At 43.9% G+C, this 20,882-nt stretch overlaps 4 protein-coding genes across 5 annotated transcripts; 2 read left to right on the top strand and 2 right to left on the bottom strand.

The window, feature by feature from the left end:
* On the bottom strand, positions 1-3,621 carry LOC116161959 (band 4.1-like protein 5). The gene is made up of 6 exons (XM_031475461.1): positions 3,317-3,621; positions 3,086-3,233; positions 2,861-3,037; positions 2,605-2,813; positions 141-717; positions 1-90 (listed from the first exon to the last, which is right to left on the bottom strand). The coding sequence occupies exons 1-6, from the start codon at positions 3,467-3,469 to the stop codon at positions 68-70; spliced, it is 1,287 nt and encodes a 428-aa protein (XP_031331321.1). The 5' UTR covers positions 3,470-3,621; the 3' UTR covers positions 1-67.
* Positions 3,622-5,868: 2,247 nt separating this feature from the next.
* LOC116161170 (serine/threonine-protein phosphatase 6 regulatory ankyrin repeat subunit A-like) lies at positions 5,869-12,421 on the top strand. 2 transcript variants are annotated; one of them, XM_031474414.1, is made up of 14 exons: positions 5,869-6,056; positions 6,107-6,340; positions 6,389-6,623; positions 7,329-8,091; positions 8,140-8,349; positions 8,698-8,884; positions 8,930-9,210; positions 9,254-9,380; positions 9,427-9,646; positions 9,998-10,085; positions 10,139-10,365; positions 10,415-10,577; positions 10,626-10,816; positions 12,153-12,421. In XM_031474414.1, the coding sequence occupies exons 1-14, from the start codon at positions 6,000-6,002 to the stop codon at positions 12,233-12,235; spliced, it is 3,066 nt and encodes a 1,021-aa protein (XP_031330274.1). In that variant the 5' UTR covers positions 5,869-5,999; the 3' UTR covers positions 12,236-12,421. The 2 variants fall into 2 exon arrangements, with proteins under 2 accessions (XP_031330274.1, XP_031330273.1); XM_031474413.1 differs by lacking the exon at positions 12,153-12,421 and adding an exon at positions 11,237-12,122.
* A 388-nt stretch (positions 12,422-12,809) lies between these two features.
* On the bottom strand, positions 12,810-16,252 carry LOC116161173 (nucleoporin nup211-like). Its single transcript, XM_031474416.1, has 8 exons — positions 15,993-16,252; positions 15,780-15,943; positions 14,008-14,161; positions 13,628-13,959; positions 13,450-13,582; positions 13,257-13,400; positions 13,003-13,204; positions 12,810-12,956 (listed from the first exon to the last, which is right to left on the bottom strand). The coding sequence occupies exons 1-8, from the start codon at positions 16,158-16,160 to the stop codon at positions 12,874-12,876; spliced, it is 1,380 nt and encodes a 459-aa protein (XP_031330276.1). The 5' UTR covers positions 16,161-16,252; the 3' UTR covers positions 12,810-12,873.
* Positions 16,253-16,319: 67 nt separating this feature from the next.
* On the top strand, positions 16,320-20,312 carry LOC116161172 (DNA mismatch repair protein Mlh1-like). The gene is made up of 5 exons (XM_031474415.1): positions 16,320-16,671; positions 16,723-16,786; positions 18,344-18,543; positions 18,593-19,935; positions 19,981-20,312. The coding sequence occupies exons 1-5, from the start codon at positions 16,559-16,561 to the stop codon at positions 20,268-20,270; spliced, it is 2,010 nt and encodes a 669-aa protein (XP_031330275.1). The 5' UTR covers positions 16,320-16,558; the 3' UTR covers positions 20,271-20,312.
* The last annotated feature ends 570 nt before the right edge of the window (positions 20,313-20,882 follow it).

Raw genomic sequence — 20,882 nt, 5'->3', positions numbered from 1 at the left:
CGGTAACACTTTTTGCCCTCAGGATTCACATGGTGCGTTTTAGAAATGGATATCAGGTTGTCCCCTCCTAAGAACATAGTACCAGGGCGTCTGGAATACCCCCTAGCGAGAGAGAGATACAGGATGTCAATCACACATACCTTTGGGTAACTTCGTATCCTCGGCGATTTTACAATAAACGGGCTCAGCGTCGGTCGTGTTCGTCGCGTTGGATCGCGTCGAGCAGCGACTCGCCGCCTCCGCGCCCTCCACCTTGGACGCCTCCTTCTGCTGTCGCTCCCTTAAGACGTGACTTTGCCGTCGACCGTACCTCTGACTCGGCCGCCTCTCCAGCTGAACGGTGCGTCGCGCCCTCGCCTGGTGCGTGCTCTGGTACTCCGTCCGGCCCGAGTAGCGGAACCTCGAGCCCATTCGAAAAAAATTCTGCTTCGCCGAGTTGGAGCGCGGCGCCGCCTTCAGGCGGAAGAAGCCGTGATGCTCGACGGCGCACTTCCACAGGTGCTTGCACGCCTTTTCGTTGTGGAGACGAAAGACGAAGGTGTGCTCCTGCTCGCGGCCCTGATCGTCGTCCTCGACCACGACGAGGGTGAGCTTCTTCTTCTTGAAGTTCAGCTTGCCGATCTTCGGCCAGAAAAATAGGCCGATCTTTTGCGAGCCTTCGAACACTAGAATTCCGGTCGGTGTAAGGCCGAGGTGGTACTCCATGCCGTCCTTTCCCTACAAGTTGGATGTTAAGCAGATCCGATGGTTAGTGTAAAAAATATCATAGTGAGACGACTTTGCGAAGACAAAAGGAAAATAAGATGGCGCTTTTTGGGCAAGATTAAGTACCTACGGCTAAAGTCAAGTATCAAAACTAAGCTAAGCTAAGCATCAGGTACCTTTACAGAAGAAAATTTGCCTCCTCCTTCCTTTACAAAAATAATCTGCACTTGTGTTAAACTTCGGCGATAACACGTCCTTATCTTGAAACTAATTAGCTTTACAGCGATAAGAAAACTTCTTATCTATGATCCGAGAAAAACATGAGATAAACTTTTACAAATAATTTCCAGATGTCTTTTAACACGTAATTTAAATGTACAATTACCAAAACAAATTAAAACATCATTAATTCTGATACAAAACATTGACCTCGAAATCAAATAATATATCTAACACAGGGTGGCCCATCACAACACGTCCGTCTATCGCAGTTTACACAACACTTCTAAAATGACGAATTAAGCAGTCAACAAAAAGAATCAAACCTCAAATTACTACTTAAATTAAGTAAAGTAAGTTCACTTACCTATTAACTGAAGGGAATTATTGTGCAACCAAAAGATTTTAAAACCTACAGCCTACAGGCGTTTTCATTGCATAAATTGAAGTCGTGTTTGGCCAAGGACAGAGTAATTAAACGCACTGAGTTATTTTTCGCTACAAAAAATTCAGTAAATTGAAAAATAAGCGGCAAATGACGTCAAGTTGTAAGATGTCAAATCGCAGAAAGTATGAGCTGACAGGTTTTGTACCTGTCAATAGACATTTGCGATCTGTCAATTGACGCTTACTATCTGTGAATCGACACAACACCGTTTTTAACCACCGATCAGCAATTTAGCAGGTTTGTAACCGATCCCATGGTGATATTTAAATTATTGTTCCAGATCCCGGAAGTAACAATGGACATTACTGGAATTTCAAATTGAGAAATTTTAACCTGGCTAATTAAGTAGGCATAATTACCGGTAGCTAATTAAATATGTTGCAGTAAATGGCGTGTGATCAGGTTGTGTTTAGTGTCAGTGGAAGCGCGCTAAAATATCAGGATGTTTAAGTCATGTTCCAGATTTGTAGCATGCGAGGGAGCCGTGAAATTAAAGAAGTTTTAATTTTCCCGTGCTGATCGGACAAATCGTTTGTAATTAACGTGAAGTTAAAACTTCGGGTGGAAACACCTGAAGAACGAAATGTCAAAAGAGGGTAAGTGGAGGGTCTGGATTACCCACTGCTCTCAGTAAACGCCCATAATTTAACCCACAGTGAATTCGAAAGTGAGAGTTTCGGAATGGTAACAATCGCCTTCGAAATCTGCAGTAACCTGATACCTCCCTGTAGTATTTTATATTTAGAACACACAATTCAGTTATTTATAAACAAAAAGTCCAATGTTGAAGGAAAAATATCAGAATGGTCGAAATCAGAGTTGACTGTGGTCAAAATAAATGATCATGATGCTGCCACCTAGTGCCCAGTCATCCAAATTACAGATTCAATGTAGCGCCTCCTATTGGCTCGACCCTCAGTTAGAATGCCTTCAGATTACTGTGAAAAAAATTAAAAAAGGCACACATATTTTGAAACTTTTGGGGTTGTAGTTCCCCAAAGAAACATTTTGAACTCCCAGGGATATACCCTGCATAAATAATACTTAACTCGTCCATTTCGCTGTATTTATTCCAAGGGACACCTAGTTTGTGTAACGAAACTATTGCCATCTATATGTAAGTAGTGGTACCTTAATAACAATTGCCCACCATTACCAAAAGAACAATTTCGACACGGTTGTCTCAGTATTCTATTCTTTACACTAAGCCCAACGCGAGCGTTACCGCTTACCAAAACCGTATGCATGTCGACACCGTACATCTCCAGCCACTTCACCTTGTTTAGGAAGTTCGACTCCGCCTGCGCCGGTGTCAACCCGACACACCTCTTGTACTCTTCCAGGATTTCGATCTCCATTTCCTCCGTCTGGTTCGGAATGAAGCGGAATTCGGAAACGGTCGCCGCCGTATGCTGGGTCTCATCGTAATCGCCGAGCTCGGCTAAAACATCAGTTAAAATAAGGCACGCGATCGGATCGACGGCTTACATTGCAACGCAAGGGCGAACAGCTCGACGGCCGTCTGCTGGGGACACTCGAGTCTGCCTTCCAAAATGTCCTGCTTGAGCTGGAGAAAGAACTGGTACCTCGTCAGTTCCTCGCGTAAATTGTTCGGTTCCGATGAATAAAACTTCACTTTCAATCTTAAGGTGTAAGGGGGGCCAACTGAAACAAATTCGTTAATCTCAAACGCGTACACGCCACCGCACCTACTTTTAATCTGTTTCTTAATCGGTTTCGTCGGATCCAGCCAGTGTTTCACGTGATTAACATCAGTGAATTGCAGACCGAAGTAGTCTTTCTCAATCAAGTCCAACGAATAGAAAACCTGCTCGTATAAATCGCCAGCCGCGGCCTTCTTCTGCAAGACAATTGGAGAGAGGTTCACACGATGAAGAAATCGATACACTGTGAGAAAATAGGGCGAAATCCGCCCATACCTACCGAAAGATCGACGGACAGATCGGTCCCATCTAGCAATATCACTTTGCACTGTATCAAATTTCGGTTATGAGAGTGTTTCGTGAAGACTTTCAAATCCCTGGTACCATTTTTGGGCGAATTTCGATCTTTTCGTCCGCTTAAAAAACGAAACATTTTGGCACGTAATATACATTAAGATTTGTTTTTAACGCAATTCACTACGATTTCACTTTTCACTCGGTTAATAATTATTTTACCGTTATTAAATTAATTCTTGGAAGTACACACATTTGTGTACCTAGAAATGTCGGCCATTACTATTGTTACTGTTGGTGTTGCAAACTGTTACATGCGAAAAGTTACTAAATTCCACCAGAACTTGGTACTGAAAGTAAAGGTCGATTTACACTTCATCACTTTCAAGGCGGCAATACACGACTGAAGATTATTTGTTTGGAACGTGCCTTTTGGGAATATTCCCGATTCGATGGTTTATATAAAACACTAGCACGAGAGACCTTAGGGCTGAACTTTTGAGGAATAACGTACCACCGGTGGGTATTCCATACCCCCCAGGAACAAACAAAGATTTAATATGTTCATTTTCCTGCACCTATCACAAAGCGTTCGGGCGCTGGGGCTATTCCATAAATCCATACCCCCCCAAACCTCCCGCTTCTACATTCTTTCCCAACCGTATAGTATACCCATACGACTTACACTATAATTTTTGGAAAGGGGCCATCCAACGTCACCAGAAGTTTGTGGAGTATGGAATCTTCGTCAGGAAAGCAAGATTTGATGGTCCTTTATCGTACGCCCCAGGAAAAAAGGAAAGATTCAGTGTTATTTTCTCCTGAAGCTCAAAACAGTTACAAGGGTAACTGAAAGCTCTCCAAATCCTGGAAATCTCGTTCGTCATGTGCATATAGCTTACGCTAAATAAAGATAAATAAAAAAGACCGTAAAAATTGCACAATTGCCATTATGGAGTAATAATAATTGAAAGCACCACTGTAAGGTGTAATTTGAAACGCCCTGTACATAGGGTAAAATGTTAGTGGATTTTTAAAATTCTAGGGAATTTTGTGTTTAGTTTAGTAAACTAAACTGAGGGTCGAGCCAATAGGAGGCGCTACATTGAATCTGTAATTTGGATGACTGGGCACTAGGTGGCAGCATCATGATAATTTATTTTGACCACAGTCAACTCTGATTTCGACCATTCTGATATTTTTCCTTCAACATTGGACTTTTTGTTTATAAATAACTGAATTGTGTGTTCTAAATATAAAATACTACAGGGAGGTATCAGGTTACTGCAGGTTTCGAAGGCGATTGTTACCATTCCGAAACTCTCACTTTCGAATTCACTGTGGGTTAAATTATGGGCGCTTACTGAGAGCAGTGGGTAATCCAGACCCTCCACTTACCCTCTTTTGACATTTCGTTCTTCAGGTGTTTCCACCCGAAGTTTTAACTTCACGTTAATTACAAACGATTTGTCCGATCAGCACGGGAAAATTAAAACTTCTTTAATTTCACGGCTCCCTATGCTACAAATCTGGAACATGACTTAAACGTCTTGATATTTTAGCGCGCTTCCACTGACACTAAACACAACCTGATCACACGCCATTTACTGCAACATATTTAATTAGCTACCGGTAATTATGCATACTTAATTAGCCAGGTTAAAATTTCTAAATTTGAAATTCCAGTAATGTCCATTGTTACTTCCGGGATCTGGAACAATAATTTAAATATCACCATGGGATCGGTTACAAACCTGCTAAATTGCTGATCGGTGGTTAAAAACGGTGTTGTGTCGATTCACAGATAGTAAGCGTCGATTGACCGATCGCAAATGTCTATTGACAGGTACAAAACCTGTCAGCTCATACTTTCTGCGATTTGACATCTTACAACTTGACGTCATTTCCGCTTATTTTTCAATTTACTGAATTTTTTGTAGCGAAAAATAACTCAGTGCGTTTAATTACTCTGTCCTTGACCAAACACGACTTCAATTTATGCAATGAAAACGCCTGTAGGCTGTAGGTTTTAAAATCTTTTGGTTGCACAATAATTCCCTTCAGTTAATAGGTAAGTGAACTTACTTTACTTAATTTAAGTAGTAATTTGAGGTTTGATTATTTTTTGTTGACTGTTTAATTCGTCATTTTAGAAGTGTTGTGTAAACTGCGACAGACGGACGTGTTGTGATGGGCCACCCTGTGTTAGATATATTATTTGATTTCGAGGTCAGTGTTTTGTATCAGAATTAATGTTTTAATTTGTTTTGGTAATTGTACATTTAAATTACGTGTTAAAAGACTAGATTTATTCATCTGGAAATTATTTGTAAAAGTTTATCTCATGTTCGTCATGTGCATATAGCTTACGCTAAATAAAGATAAATAAAAAAGACCGTAAAAATTGCACAATTGCCATTATGGAGTAATAATAATTGAAAGCACCACTGTAAGATGTAATTTGAAACGCCCTGTACATAGGGTAGAATGTTGGGGAATTTTTAAAATTCTAGGGAATTTTGTGTTTAGTTTAGTAAACAAAGTTCAATCTTTTTGACTTTTCTTTAGAAACTTTAAACAAATTTTCTATTTATTTAAAACAATGCATTAGCGTCGAATTAAATTATTTATTTTAAGTTACTCGTTTCTCCATTTCTTTTCGAGTCAAAATGCAACGTTTTCGTACTTCGTCCAGAAATTTTAGCGAAGCAAAATTAGATCAGCAGGTTTCCTTATCATTTTGTGTGATTAATCCATTTTAATCGTACAATTTTAGCCCATTCTCGTACAGGCGATCTTCTCGAGTGAGCTTGACTCCGTTCGGTCGGTGCTAGAATGTCCGGTCGACGTGAATTGCAAAGATAAGGACATGCGAACGCCCCTGCACGCCGCCGCCTTCGTGGGCGATCCCGAGATCGCCGAGCTGCTGATCAAGAATGGCGCTCGCGTCAACTGCAAGGATTTCTGGTTTAATACGCCGTTGCATTTGGCCTGCTGCGGCGATTCGCCGGTAAGCGTTTCGTGCGAGCGTACACTTTAACATTCACGTTAATTTCAGTTGATGGTACAGCTCCTAATCGATCAGCAGGCTACCGTGTTCGCCAAGAACAGACACGGGCAGACTCCACTGCATGTGGCGGTCGCCAGCAACTCGTACGAGTGCTGCGAATGTCTCCTGAATCATACCGCCAGCGTGGCCGATATAAATGCGGTCGATCAATTTGAACGTACCGCCATGCATAACGCGGCGAGGAATGGCAAGCCCAATATTATCGGATTGCTTATAACGAAAGGTAGGGCGGGCATGTAGAACCTCATTTGTCTAGGCAAATAGCGCCAACTGGTGGCCGTGAACAAATCTAATCGTTTCATCTTTGCTTACTGTTAAAAATTCTCCCTGGCGGCTATTGGATTATTGCATGATCACTATTAAATACATTGAGACCAATAATATGGACTCGTATTTCATAATGTGAAAAGGTTAAATATACAGGGTCTGGCAATAGTAGTGGAATAGACAATATTTCAAATTCAATTGCGTGGAACAAAGGTCCTTTTGCGCATGCGCGCACGTGCGCTAGGTAAGCATCACAATCAAGAAGGCTGGTTTTGCTCGTGCGCGCATTTTTTATGACATCGGAGCTAGCCGAGCAGAGCCTTTTGTGAAATTTCAGAATAATCTCTACAAAATACCCCGACATTTTAAAAAAGTTGACCCTGCGCATGCGTATACGTAATTCTCAAGGTTGATTAAAATGTCAGAACGCAGAAAGTTGTACTGCGCATGCGGATGCTAATCCTTTATGTTAATAATGACGTCTTTCTGCGCATGCGCACACTTCTTCCTACACAATTTATATAATACTGTTTGTTATTGTTGCTGGTCCGTCCGGTTGTAGCAAAACGCATGCGCTGAACCAATTGTTTGGTTGTGTAACAATTTTCGCGAAATGTTGAGCGTGCATGCGCATGAAGTTCACATTTAATGATTGTTATAGGTTGCCTTGTGAACCCGTGTGACACAAGATTTAATCGACCACTCCATTTCGCCGCTTGCACTGATAATCTGGACGCCGTTCAGCTTTTACTGCGTGCAGGAGGCGACATTAACGCGAAGGATCGCAACCAATGTACGCCCTTGCACCTCGCGGCGGCTTGCGGCGTAGTCGGCACCTGCCGGCTGCTGATAAGCGAGGGCGCGCAAGTGGACGCGAAGAACGCGTACGGCAACACGCCGTTGCACATGGCCTGTCTGAACGGTCATCCGGACATTTGCGAGGTCTTGATATCGTGCGGCGCCAACATCGAGGCAACCAATCACCGCGGTCGGACGCCGCTGCACATCGCGGCGGCGAGCTCGCAGGGCGTCGATTGCCTCAACTACCTGGTCGAAAAACAGGTGAACATCAACATGCAGAGCTTCGACGGACGAACGCCGCTGCATATGACGGCGATTCATGGCCGCTTCACGCGGAGTAAAACCTTAATTGACAAAGGGGCCATCGTCGATTGCGTCGACAAGAACGGCTGCACGCCGCTGCATATCGCCGCGCGGTACGGTCACGATTTGCTCGCGAACACGTTACTATCGTTCGGCGCCGATCCACTTCGGAAAGGCTACGAAGGCCGAACGCCCTTGCATATGAGCTGCATGTCGGGATATATCGAGTGCTGTCGCAAACTGTTGCAGATACAGGGCGTCGACTTGAACACGACCGACGATTCGGGGAAAACCGCCCTGCATTACGCCGCGTATATCGGGTAAGTTAAACATCGTTTAATAACCCATTCGCTCACTTTCGCTTCTAGATCGCCGGAGTGTATGGACTTACTTGTAAGTAACGGGGCCGCTTACAACATAACGGACAAGGTCGGCCGATTACCGTTGCACTATGCGGCGGTTAAAGGTCACTACCAGTGCGTTTTTACGCTCGTCGGTTTAGGGAGCGCGGTAAATTCGTGCGACGTTGAGGGATGCAGCGCTCTGCACCTGGCGTCGGCCTATGATCTGTGGGGAGAGTAAGTACTCGGGTGTACGATCAAGGTTATTTCGTGGCTGAAAGCTAGTGATTTTTGATCATATCCAGAAACTACACTAGGGCACTAGGCACATCTAAGTCTCCGTACGGTGTTTTTGGTCACGTAAAACCCATTAAGATAGTATTATCGCTCGCTAACGCCCGACAGACTGTCGCCCGTAACGCTTTTAGGGTCGTATTGATTCTGAGACAAATTGGTCAAACCCTGATATGGAGACTGGGCTTAACTAATAGGCGGCAGATTTGTTTTGTGGTGCTCGGAGTGGGGGCTAGGTTCAGGCTTTCAGCTACGTTTCTAATACAGCCTTACAGTAGGATTTTTTCATAGATGCGTTGATTACCTACTGCAGCACAAGGCCGATCCGAAACTACAAGATCTGAAAGGTTTCACGCCGATACACTACGCCGTCGCCGGCAATAACTCGACCGCACTAAAGTCGCTGTTGGCCGCCGTTGGGAATAACGTGGCGCTGTACGGACCTGGTGTTCCGCAGACCACGCCGTTGCACATCGCCGTAAGTTGTTCGGGTCGTGGAACTACGGTTGACTCCTTGCTCTAGGCTCACAAGGGAAATCACGACATTCTGCAATTGCTTTTGCCGTACTTTCACCACGTTAACATCGTGACGGAGGACGGGCTGACGCCCCTGTTGCTTTCGTCTAGGTGGGGGCACACCAATTGCATTCAAATGCTGCTGCGTTACGGCGCACAAGTCGCCATGTGCGACGACATACACAAAATGAGCCCGATACACTACAGCGCGCAAAAGCGCCATCTACATTCGCTCGCTTTACTTCTGGATAACGCGGAGGACAAGAACGTGGCCGACTTACCCGATCGGTAAGTGCCCTTTCTGCCCTTGAACTGTGCAATTTGTCGATAGTTTGCAGAGGACCGCGCTGATGTTGGCCGTTTCTCAGGGTAACAACGTATGCGCCAAAACGCTACTCAAGTGCAACGCCGATCCGAACAAAGTCGACGTGGACAAACACTCGCCCTTGTTTCGGGCGGTAAGTCGCAACGCGATTGGTTAACTTTTAATGGCGGGGGTTCTAGGTCGGCAATTTGAAAAATAGAAGTAACGCCGTTCAGATACTTATAGCGCACGGCGCTAAGGTGAACTTAGTCGATATTCACGGTAAGACGGTCTTGCACCTCTCAGCGGCTTGCGGTAACCTGTTCGCCATGAAGATGATTATTAAACAGATGAAATTATCCGAGGCGACTGCTTTGGATAATCAAGATCTGACAGCACTGCATTGGGCATGTTACAATGGTATGTAACGTGCGCTCTATTCAAAAAGGTTCATGTCCTCAATAAAATGTTGATTTCAAAAATAATATGACTATAATCGCGTAAATTTTAGGAGGTAATGTGAGGTTAATGAAACTGCTAGTCACATTCTAATGTCCACGCAGACAGTCGTGTACTAACAATAATTTGAACAAGTATTTCTCATTAAAATAATGTTGGCGAAAATCCATTCGAAAAACAAGATGACTTAATTTTGAGTGTATCGTGTATTTTACCGAGGTTTGAAAGGGGGCTCGAAAGTATGTCATTTTTACGTGAAAGTTAGATGGCGCTGCTTGACATTTTTGCTAAAACACAAAATTATTGTTTTAGGCAAATCAGCGTGTGTGGAATTCCTGCTGGAAAACAAGCTCTATGAGAAGATAATCGGAAATCCATTCTCACCGGTGCACTGCGCAGTGTTTGTTGCTTTAAAGTTTCCCTGCGTCGATTACACAGTGCGTATTTTTTTAGGATCGGTGGGGAAAAGTGCTTGAGAGCGCTGTGCGACCATTACGGGCGCGACATTGTCAATTTAAAGGACGCCAACAATCGAACGCCGCTGCATATCGCCGCTTTACACGGGAAGATCGAATGTGCCAAATATTTGCTGGAGAACGGCGCCGAGCTGGATTGCAAGGATTCAAACGGGCGGACGCCCCTGCTCGCGGCCGCCCAGAACGGGAAAACTCAGATCTTAGGTTTGTAGGCGGGTCATTAATCGAGTCGCCTTCACAAGGTTCTTTCTAGATATTTTTCTAAATTCCAAATGTGATATTGCCGTGTGTGACAATAACGGAAATACCGCGTTGCACCTCGCGTGTTTAAAAAAACACAACCATTCTGCCTTACTTCTTTTAAAACACATCGACGATGCCAACGTAGTGAACATGGTGAATAATGAGAGGAAAACGTACGTATTGTGTACCACAGGGCGAAATAATCGTCCCCAATTTTCCAGGCCTCTACACTTAGCCGCACGAAATGGGCTTGTCAGCGCAACTAGACATTTAATCAAACAGGGTGCGTCAGTATTAGCGTTAGATATCAACGGGATGACTCCCGCTCTTTGCTGCGCTCCGAATACCAGCGTGGCGCAGTGCTTATCGATCATTCTCGCCAATTACACGGAATCTCCGCAGGAATTTAAAGGTATCTACATCTCCCTTGTCAAAGACAAATCCTTTAGTTCCCTCCGATTAATGCATCAACACGTCATGGCGTCAGGAAAAAGTCGCACTTTTTGACGTGAAACCCATTACATTCCTTACATGACTGTGACACTGCTGTTTTGTTGTTTTGAAGAATCATGAGAGATTCACGGAATATTCTTTCCTGGAATTTATATCTGCGTGTGGCTGGGGGAGTATTCCATGCCCCCCAGTTTTAGTCTCTCTCTCAAATTGGTACACTTCTGTGATCATTTGTCAAAGATGGCCATCGAATTTGTATTATTTTGGTTGAGCCACCCTGTACAACACAAAAAAAATGCTACTCCGATGACTGGCGGTTGCATCAACGGATGGAAATCGTGCGATTTCTTGCCCTATAAAACCAATTTTCCCTTTCCAGCCTCTACCGTTCTCAATTCCGCAATTCCCAAAAAGAAACATCGCACGTCCCTCCACACGTACCCCAAGGAATCGCAAACTCGCATATCCCTAATTCAAAACCCCGACTATTTCGAACGCAAAAAATCGGCGCGTTCGCACGCCGTTAAGAGGTGGACAAAGAAGGGATTAGTCGACTGCGATTGCGTTTTGATCGAGAAACATAAGGAAGAGGGCGGTACTCGCGTTAACGAGGGAGAGTACTTGGGACACTCCCTGCACCGGTCTCAATCTTGTATGGCGATCAACTGTCAAAAGAGTCGACCCGATTTTGATCTAGTTTCCCGGGCGGTAAATAAAGTCTCCAAGCAACTGCTCGGAGGCAGTTCTTTGAGTCGCGAAGATCTATTTAAAATTACTGCCCGAGTGATTGCGAGGATGGAAGGGCAAAGCTTGATCGAGATTATGCTCGATGAGGAAAAGGCCAAAATTGAGCAGTTTGGGGCAGAATCCAAGCTGAAAGTGATCGAGACGAGCAACGACGATGATATTGTCAAGGTCGATCTGGTGCTACGCCAGGAGGAAAATCAAAGCAGAGTTGCACTTGAGAAAATTGAGTTGAGCGAAGAGGACAAAGGGAGGGGAGATTCGCAGAGTGGAGGCGTAACGCACTTACGCGCGCATCACGTGTTACCGCTGGCAATTTTCCCTAACAACTCCCTGAACACGGAGACGCAAACTGCGGTGGTGGAAGATCATATGACCATCAACGGGACCATTTCACTTGTGCCGTTTGCGGTGGTTGTCGAAGAATTAAAACGCTCCCTGATTAGTCTGGACGGCTCCATTGAGGCCTGACGCTCCCGAAACCGCCTCCTGTACTATTTCCAAAAATTGTTTAATATATTCCGTTAACCAACGAGCATTTTTTATTGCAGAGACTGACTCAGATTCCAACACGACCTACATCGCTACCTCCGAAGGCCTCGTTTACCATACAAACTGTAACGACATATCATAACTGTTCGCGTAAGCCAGTTAATTTTTTGATAATAACATCAACTAAGTCGGGCACGAGCGTACGAAGTGATCTCCTATGCTAGTTTTGTTACTGTAAGATACGGTGGAGGTGGAACAAAAGCTTTGTTTAATTATTAATCACAATTAACTAGTCATTTTGTACGAAATAAATTTTTCATTTAATTAATTTTAGTCGCCCGTTCCGTTCCTAAATGCGAGGGAAAGATGCAGCCTCGCGACTGATCCTAATTATAGGTGATAAACGGTAATGGATACGCACTGGTCTCTCTCTGCTTAACCACGAATCATTAAATTTTTATTAAAGAAAATTATAAAATAGCGTCTTATGAACGCAAACGGCCATCTTTAATCGTTATTTGTTCGCTTAATTCCCGAGCTGTCATTTCTTACAAAAAATCCATTCCTTTTCAATCGATTCTACTGCTAATTGCAAGTTCCCGTCTCCAGCCTCTTGCAGCCCCTTCACTAATCCGAATTATACGTAATAAATGGCAATGGATACGCATCGCGGTTTTCGACCGTGGCACAAGATGTCGCTAGCAGTAAAAAATACACACGATTGAACACATTTTATTTCATAAATACAAAGTCTATCTAATTAAATAATCGTATAAAGCGCTAAAATTTCCTCGACATTCCCACATTCGCATTACGCACCTCGTACTCGCTATTCGACAGCTTCTTCGTCAGCAGTCCGTTAACTGCAAAAACAAGTTTAGGCCACGACGCGGCGTTCGGCATACGCACGTTTTATCGCCTCGCGATTTTGCTTCTCCAGCTCGTCGGCACGCTGTTTCGCCACGCGAAGCTCTGCCCGCAACTTCGAAATCTCGTCCGAATTGTAGAGGCTGCGATAGTTCGCGAACTCCTGCCCGATCTTCTCGAGCTCGGCGGCCTGCATTTTGATCGCGTCATCCTTGCACGTCAGCATTTCCCTGATTTGGTCCGCCTACTTTGATCGGGTGAAAGTGACTCGGGCACAAATGTGATAATGCACAAACCTCGTTCGCCAACGTGTCGTACTGCGCGTTGAAATTGACGAGTAACCTGTTCGCCTCGAGTAGATCCTTGCCGATTTCGTCGTTCGTCTTCGTCTTTTGAGTTATGATCATGGTCGCGTCCTGTAGGTCCCGCCTCAATTCACCCTTAACATTTGCAAATTAATGCGCCTTAATTAAATACAAGGGCGTTTACCATCTGCTTTTGCAATACTTCAACGTCCGCTTCCCTGCTCGCCAAACTGGTCCGTAGGTCCTTGCAGTTGTCCTCGAGCTTCAATTTGCCTATACGTAAAATGTCGATTTCGTGCTTTAACTCCGTAACGCTCCTAAAAGTTTCCGAATTGGGAAAGTCGATTTTGTTTGTACTTTACCTATGGCTCCTCTCATTGTCAATCCGAAGATTCTGCACGGACTGCAGCAACTGATTCCGGGCGTCGCTCTTGACCGCGTTCTCCTTCTTAAGCAGCTCCAAATTCGCGATGAGCCTGTGATGTCGCTTCGTCAACTTCGACAGCTCGACCGATATGTTCGTCTCCGTGTGCCGTATACGCGACAGGAACGTCTGCAGTATGAGCTCGAGATCTTTGTAGAACTGCTTCTCTAGAACGCTGTTCTTGCTGACGGCCGTCTTCAGCAGCAGTTCCGTCTCGAACAGTTGGTTCTTCGTCATCGACAGCTGCGCGTTGACACTCTTATTGAAACCCTAAAATTTCCCGCGTGAAAATCTCGGCGAAATCGGCGGATGGCAAACCTTCAGTTGTGATATGCTATTGGTCATCTCCTCGACGAGTTCGCGCTGATTGGTCAGCGAAAGGTCGACGGTTAGGAATATCAGCGATTTTAAGCGCGACTTCTCGTAGAATATTAGCTTACATCGTGAGTCGTCGGCTTCGAGTCGTATTTGCCTAAAAAGTTGTAATTCTAAAATGTGTACATCTCCCCCCTCGGCCTTTATAGATACAAGTGAATGCCTTTCGGTCTAAGAAACGCACCCGCCGCCTTTCAGCGACTGATCGATAGCTTCAAAACCTTAGCCGTGCCAAAATTGATAAAACACCTGCATCGCTCATCTCGCACGTGACACTGTTTGTCGAAAAACCAATTAATGCTTGTCTGATTACAACTTTTCATCGACACCGACTCACGTAAACGTTTCGATTAAATGCTCTATAAGCTACCCGTTTTATCAAAAATGTGTACAAATTTTGCAAATACTTTCCAAATTACGTAAAATTATTCCTATAATTTCTTCCAGTTTTGCATCCTTGAATAGCTCGTGTCCACATTAACTTTTCAGTGGCAAGTGAAAAACCGTTTCCCGCTTAAGCCAACAATTGATACCTTCTTTAGGGGGGTCCGCTTTGGTTATACGCATACCGGTGATGACGTCAAGTTCACTTTAAGAAACTTTGACAAATTTCTAATGCGTTTACAAAAAATACCTCATATGGCCTGTTCTCCTGGTAGATCATTCGCATCTCATATTAGTGGCAGAAACACTTCCCTCAAATTATATAAAATTGCCTTAAACGACCTTGAAACTTCACCGTAACCTGACAACAAACCTCCGGCCCAAATAGCTCGGACGCAAACCTCCGATACTTTATATCGAGCACAAACCTCGACTCCTTGACGTTAGCACAGGCGCAAACCTCCGATACTTTATCTGGAGCGCAAACCTCGACCCCTTGACGTTAGCAAAGGCGCAAGCCTCGCTACCGCAGTTCAGAACCACTCAATTCTAGTGACTTTTCTAGGGATTTTCATCTAGTGAGATTTAGAATCTGCCATATATTACTACTCTAGTACAATAGTTAATATGTTGACGCATTTCTCTTGCCGGAAAAAATGTTACAGGATACTCCAGTCTATTAGGAGAACATATTATAGTCTCCGGAAACAAATTTTGTAACAATTTGAGAGAAAATAAAATCTTGAAACATTTCCCTTCCCTTTCAAAACAGACCTTTTCATCTATTCATGTTTTCCTAGTAGGCAGAAAATTTTACATTTATACATTAGGAGCAAAAATACCTTGCATATTACACTTTCTTACATTATGTCCTCCTGATATACAAAGAAAATTTTTGTAACAGCTCTTGGGTTTGGAAAAAGACGTCCTTCTGGTAACCAAACACAACTTTTCTATTGGCTACTCAACGCATTGGTAGCAGAAACACCTCCTAGCACAGTATATTCTCCCAATACAACAGTTACAGATTAAGAGACATATCTTCTGCATTCGGAAAATACCTCCTTGTCTAGAACTCTAAAATCTCTGTGTGTATTAGGAGCACAACCAACTCCCACCTGTGATATTCTCCTTATACATGTGAAATACATGTTAAAATAAAGTGCATGTTTCTTGCCCAACATTCTGACCGATCACCTCTTTGCCTATTATGTTCTCATAATATAATTTACGCGTGCAAAGATACACAGAGCAAGACCAAGTAAAACATGGAACGAAACAATCATTGCAGATGGAACGGACATCAAGGAGTCAAGGACACTACCACTTACATTTGCTTCTTAGTGATCTGACTGAGCAAGTCGAGGATTTGCGGCTGAAACTCTTCGAAGGTGATGTCGAGAAGTTGCTCGTGTCGCATACGGTCGAACGCCGACCAGTCTATCACGGCGGTGTAGTTGAAGGAGTAGTCGGAGGCGTCGCGCACCTTTACCTTCTGTAACGATACGTTGATTAAAACAAGGTAGTCGAAGTGACGGGCATACAATGGCGTTTGCCAGTTGCGAAATTATGAAGGAGACAGTCTTCTGTGTGGAGGACTTCGACCCGTAAAAGACGTCGACCAAATGCGAATTGTTGTAGACGACGTTGTTGCGGTCATTTTCCAGTCTGTAGTTTGTTGAACAGCTACTTCCTAGGTCCGACAAACTCATTTAAACACGGAAAGTTAGGAGAATAGGGCGATATGAGTAACACAACGATTGTAAATAAACAAATTTAAGATTCCTAACCTAACTTTACGAATATATACAGAGTGAGTCTAAAGGCGTGTGCAAGGGCGAACCTTGAGGGCTGACGACTTTAATCATGGTTCATGCAGGCAGTACAAAATGTAGTAAGTGTGGACGTATTTTTTAAACCTTCAGCTAAAATAATTACACGTGTTGCATTTTGATCAGAGAGAGCCACTGTATGAATTTTGCACCCTGAGTAGGAATAATAGCTTCCCCACAGCCAAAATTCATAAATGGTTGTTTGTCAACTTATAACCTCACTTTTTCAAATTGTTAATGCAACAAAAACGCCCAATGTAATAAACTAACGCAGAAAAATGGGTGAACCGCCGAAGATAAAGAAACTCGAGGAGGCCGTTATAAATCGTATTGCAGCCGGCGAGGTGATTCAGCGACCGGTGAATGCGATCAAGGAAATGATCGAAAACAGGTACCCTTCGTACTAACTTACTTTTGATATTAAACCATCCATCTTTTGTAGCATCGACGCGAAATCGACCAACATTCAAGTGACTGTCAAACAAGGCGGACTGAAATATATTCAGGTAAACTCTCGCTCTGTTCGGGTATTGTAATGTGTAGTTCACAATTTTATTATTACGGTCCCAAGTACGGTACGGTAGTGCTTGGCATACTACACCTTTTCCACTTTTATTCGAGAAGTTGTAAATTGTATTTGAGAATTGTTACTTGTATTTGAGAAAACGTCAAAGTAGATGAGAATAGTCAGTTGGATTTGAGAAAACATCAAATGTATTTGAGAATAGTCAATTGTATTTGAGAAAGTATCATTTAATTTTATTGTATTTCAGAATGTAATATTATTCCTAATGAATTATAATTAAGAATCCAATTTTTATAATTCCGCTACTGTATGTAGTCCCGCCACAGCAGCAGCATCACGCTATGTTATACATGTGATTTTGTTATTGATTCTCAAATACTTAATTTTACCATTTCTTGAATACAATTTACTACTCTCAAATTCATTTGATGCCTTCTCAAATACAAATCACTATTCTGAACTACATTTGTTGTTTTCTCAAATACATTTTACTATTCTCAAATACAATTGATACTTTCTCAAATTAACTTGATAGTTTCTCGAATAAAAGTGGAAAAGGTGTAGATCTAATACGATTTCCTAGTGATGTAACTTATCAATTGAGGATAAGCATCTTGTTATAAGGATTATGTCACACTAGCCATAGACCTTTTTGAATAACTGGTCTCATTTTTGTATAGTATGTGCACTACACGTTTTGGGAAGGAATGAAAAACCGGGGGGTCTGGGAGGGTATGCAAACGATTCAAAGTTCACTTCCCTATAACTATTATTAGCTCTGCCTATTGGGGGGGGTATTTCAGACCCCCCGGTGCTATGGTCTTCCTCATCACATTCAACTCTAAGGTCTGTTTTTCATAGGGGGCTATAGAATTGTCCCCTCCTGAGGAGTATTCCATACTTCACGAGCTCCTGGGAAGGAATGTAGAACCCTCCAGCAAAGAACGATTTAATGTTTACTTCTCTATAACTATTATTAGCTCTACGTATACCGGCGGGGGGGGGGGGATGGGGGGGATGGAATGCCCCCAGCATAGAACTATTCAATGTTTACTTCTCTATAACTATTGTTAGCTCTACGTATACTGACCGTCGACTAGGGGGTATGGAATGCGTATACTGGGGGGTATTTCACACCCCCCCGACCCCCCTGTGTAATGTTCTTCCTCATAACATTCAACCCTGAGTACTGTTGTGGTACTATAGGGGGCTATACAATTTTCCCTTTCTGAGCATAATTTGAGAGCTCCTGGGAAGGAATATAGAAACCGGAGGGGTATGGAATACCTCCCATCAAAGAACAATTCAATGTTCACTTTCCTATCTATCAGCTCTGCGTATACTGGGGGGGTATTCCATACCTTTTTCATTGAACGCAATTGAGTCTTCAAGGTGCACGGCCAACTGGAATTTTTATGCATATTGAATGAAAGAAAAATACAACGATCATCTACTGTACCATTGGAGGATGTACAATTTGGCGCCCAACGTGGGGCCAGTGTTGGTAGCGCGACATTATTTCGCGTCTCTTTTACAGATACAAGATAACGGGTCGGGTATCAGAAGAGAGGATTTCGAAATCGTCTGCGAACGGTTCACCACGTCGAAACTGCGCGAGTTCGAAGACCTGAGCACGATCGCCACTTACGGATTTCGCGGCGAAGCACTGGCGAGCATCAGTCACATTGCGCACCTAACGATACAATCGAAGACCGGAAACGAGAAGTGCGCGTACCGGTACGGTCACGTGCGCGGTTTCCGGCGGACGCTCATGGTAAAATTTCAGGGCCGCTTTCGTCGACGGCAAACTCCAGGAGAGTCCGAAAGCCGTCGCAGGTGTTCAGGGGACGCAGATCGTCGTCGAGGACCTGTTCTACAACATGAACGTTCGAAGGGCCGCGATGAAGAACGGCGCCGAGGAGTATCAGCGAATTATCGACGTCGTCGGCAAGTACGCCGTCCACAACTCGTCGATCGGTTTCGGTCTGAAAAAGTTCAACGAGAACAACGACATTCGCACGCCTCCGAATTCGAACGCGATCGACAATATACGAACGATTTACGGAAACTTAATCGCGCGCGAACTGATCAATTTTAACGTCGAAAACGACGAACTGAAATTCAAAGCGCACGGATACATGACGAACGTGAACTACTCGACCAAAAAGTTCACATTTCTGCTCTTCATCAACAACAGATTGGTCGACTGCACGGGCTTAAAAAAATGCATCGATCAGGTCTACACGACTTACCTTCCGAAACACATGCACCCCTTCGTTTACTTGAGCCTCGAGCTGGACCCGCGCACCATCGACGTTAACGTCCACCCCACCAAGCACGAGGTTCACTTTCTGAGCGAGGACCAGATCATCGAATCGCTCACGTCCGCCATCGAAACGAAGCTTCTCGGTTCGAACAATTCGCGCGTGTTCTTCGTGCAAACTAAGCTTCCGGGGGCGGTTTCCGATACGAAAGAAACGGGCCAGATCAGAACGTACGACAAGGACTTGGTGCGAACGGATGCAGCCGAACAGAAACTGGATAAGTTTTTCGTCCCTTCCGATTTAAACCGAAGCGAAAACTACGAAACCGCCTTCAAGCGGGACAACGAACACTTCTTGGAGAAGGCCACAGATTTCGAAAACGCGTTAAACCGAAGCATTTGTCTGCGCTCCTCGCTCACTAAAATACAAAATGAATGCAAATTGACGAGCGTCTTGCAGCTACGACACGAAATCGAGTCGCAGTGTCACAAGACGCTAAGGGAGTTGTTCGCGCAGCACGTCTTCGTCGGGTGCGTCAACGCGAAACACTCGCTCGTGCAGCACGGCACCAAGTTATACCTATGCGACACGACTCGCATAATGGAGGAGGTGTTTTACGAGTTGGTCATGTATAACTTCCAAAATTTCGGCACGATCAACCTTTCCGACCCGTTGCCGCTCAAGGAGCTTGCGCGTTTAGCGCTCGACCTAGCCGAAACCGGTTGGACGGAGGAGGACGGGAATAAAGACGAGCTCGCGGAGAAGGTCCAAGAGATCCTGACCGAAAAAGGCGACATGCTGAAGGCGTACTTTTCGATCGACATCGACGAGTTCGGCTACCTGAAGAGTCTACCGTTACTGCTAGGTGATTAGCCCGAGTGCGTTCGCCGCTAACCTTTTTTTTTTGTAGACAATCATCTGCCGGAAATGGGATGTTTGCCGATGTATATCCTACGATTGGCGACGGAAGTCGACTGGGAGCACGAGAAGAAATGTTTCAGGCAGTTCGCGAGGGAGACGGGCATGTACTATGCCAAGATGTACGAGTCTGACGCGCAGAGTTGGAAATGGGTGGTTGAGCATGTTTTTTATACGGCCATCAAGGACTTTTTTCTTCCGCCGAAAACGTTTACCGAGAACGCCGCCGTGTTGCAGATCGCCGACTTACCGCATTTGTACAAGGTATTTGAACGTTGTTAGATTTTATTTTTATATTTTTGCAATAAAGGAAAGTAAAACTTATACCATTCCTCATAATCCCGCATGGTCTCGATTGGTTTACAAAATGTTAAATAATTAAAATGAAAGGGAGCAGGAGAGAAAAAGAGGGATATCATACTGCAACCTACTATTCTCTTAAAAAATGACAAATTATGCATTTCAACATGTCTACGCTAACTTCACATTACAAGAACACGGAAATAAAGTTAACCCGGCAACGTTTAAAAATGGCCATCCGAATGACTATTCCCTCTAAAACTAAACAAGAACCCGCTTTAATTTGAAAAGTGGCACGTGATCAAACAAGTTTTAGACAACGCTTTGACCTGAAGCACAGTAGGAAAGGAACGTAAAATACAACACTCAAACTGTGAAAAGTTAGTTTAATATTGATCGCAATTATTATTGATTGTAAAATCTCGGGAATTTAAGTCAAAATAAATTACATTGCAATTGATTATAAAGAAATTACCATTGAAATCCCTATGCTGTTGCGCTAGGCATCACCCTGTACATATAGCAACTAACCGTACGCCACTGGAGAATTAACAGCTAACTTCATAATAAACAAATGATCCTTTGACATAACCT

Source organism: Photinus pyralis, unplaced genomic scaffold, assembly GCF_008802855.1.
Source record: "Photinus pyralis isolate 1611_PpyrPB1 unplaced genomic scaffold, Ppyr1.3 Ppyr1.4_LG10, whole genome shotgun sequence".
Classification (NCBI taxonomy): Eukaryota; Metazoa; Arthropoda; class Insecta; order Coleoptera; family Lampyridae; genus Photinus; species Photinus pyralis.
Note: the sequence above shows the minus strand (reverse complement) of the source record. Positions and strands in the feature narration are given on the sequence as shown.

Excerpts from the sequence above, each read along its gene's own strand:
- LOC116161173 (XM_031474416.1), bottom strand. The coding sequence starts at position 16,160 with ATGAGTTTGTCGGACCTAGGAAGTAGCTGTTCAACAAACTACAGACTG. Across the intron at positions 13,205-13,256 it reads ACGACACGTTGGCGAACGAG|GCGGACCAAATCAGGGAAAT; the intron begins GTTTGTGCATTA and ends CGATCAAAGTAG. Across the intron at positions 12,957-13,002 it reads AAATCGCGAGGCGATAAAAC|TTAACGGACTGCTGACGAAG; the intron begins GTGCGTATGCCG and ends TTGTTTTTGCAG.
- LOC116161959 (XM_031475461.1), bottom strand. The coding sequence starts at position 3,469 with ATGTTTCGTTTTTTAAGCGGACGAAAAGATCGAAATTCGCCCAAAAAT. Across the intron at positions 3,234-3,316 it reads ATCTGTCCGTCGATCTTTCG|AAGAAGGCCGCGGCTGGCGA; the intron begins GTAGGTATGGGC and ends ATTGTCTTGCAG. Across the intron at positions 3,038-3,085 it reads GATTAAGAAACAGATTAAAA|TTGGCCCCCCTTACACCTTA; the intron begins GTAGGTGCGGTG and ends AATTTGTTTCAG.
- LOC116161170 (XM_031474413.1), top strand. The coding sequence starts at position 6,000 with ATGCAACGTTTTCGTACTTCGTCCAGAAATTTTAGCGAAGCAAAATTA. Across the intron at positions 6,341-6,388 it reads CCTGCTGCGGCGATTCGCCG|TTGATGGTACAGCTCCTAAT; the intron begins GTAAGCGTTTCG and ends CGTTAATTTCAG. Across the intron at positions 8,885-8,929 it reads CCACGCCGTTGCACATCGCC|GCTCACAAGGGAAATCACGA; the intron begins GTAAGTTGTTCG and ends TCCTTGCTCTAG.
- LOC116161172 (XM_031474415.1), top strand. The coding sequence starts at position 16,559 with ATGGGTGAACCGCCGAAGATAAAGAAACTCGAGGAGGCCGTTATAAAT. Across the intron at positions 16,672-16,722 it reads AAGGAAATGATCGAAAACAG|CATCGACGCGAAATCGACCA; the intron begins GTACCCTTCGTA and ends CATCTTTTGTAG. Across the intron at positions 16,787-18,343 it reads GCGGACTGAAATATATTCAG|ATACAAGATAACGGGTCGGG; the intron begins GTAAACTCTCGC and ends TCTCTTTTACAG.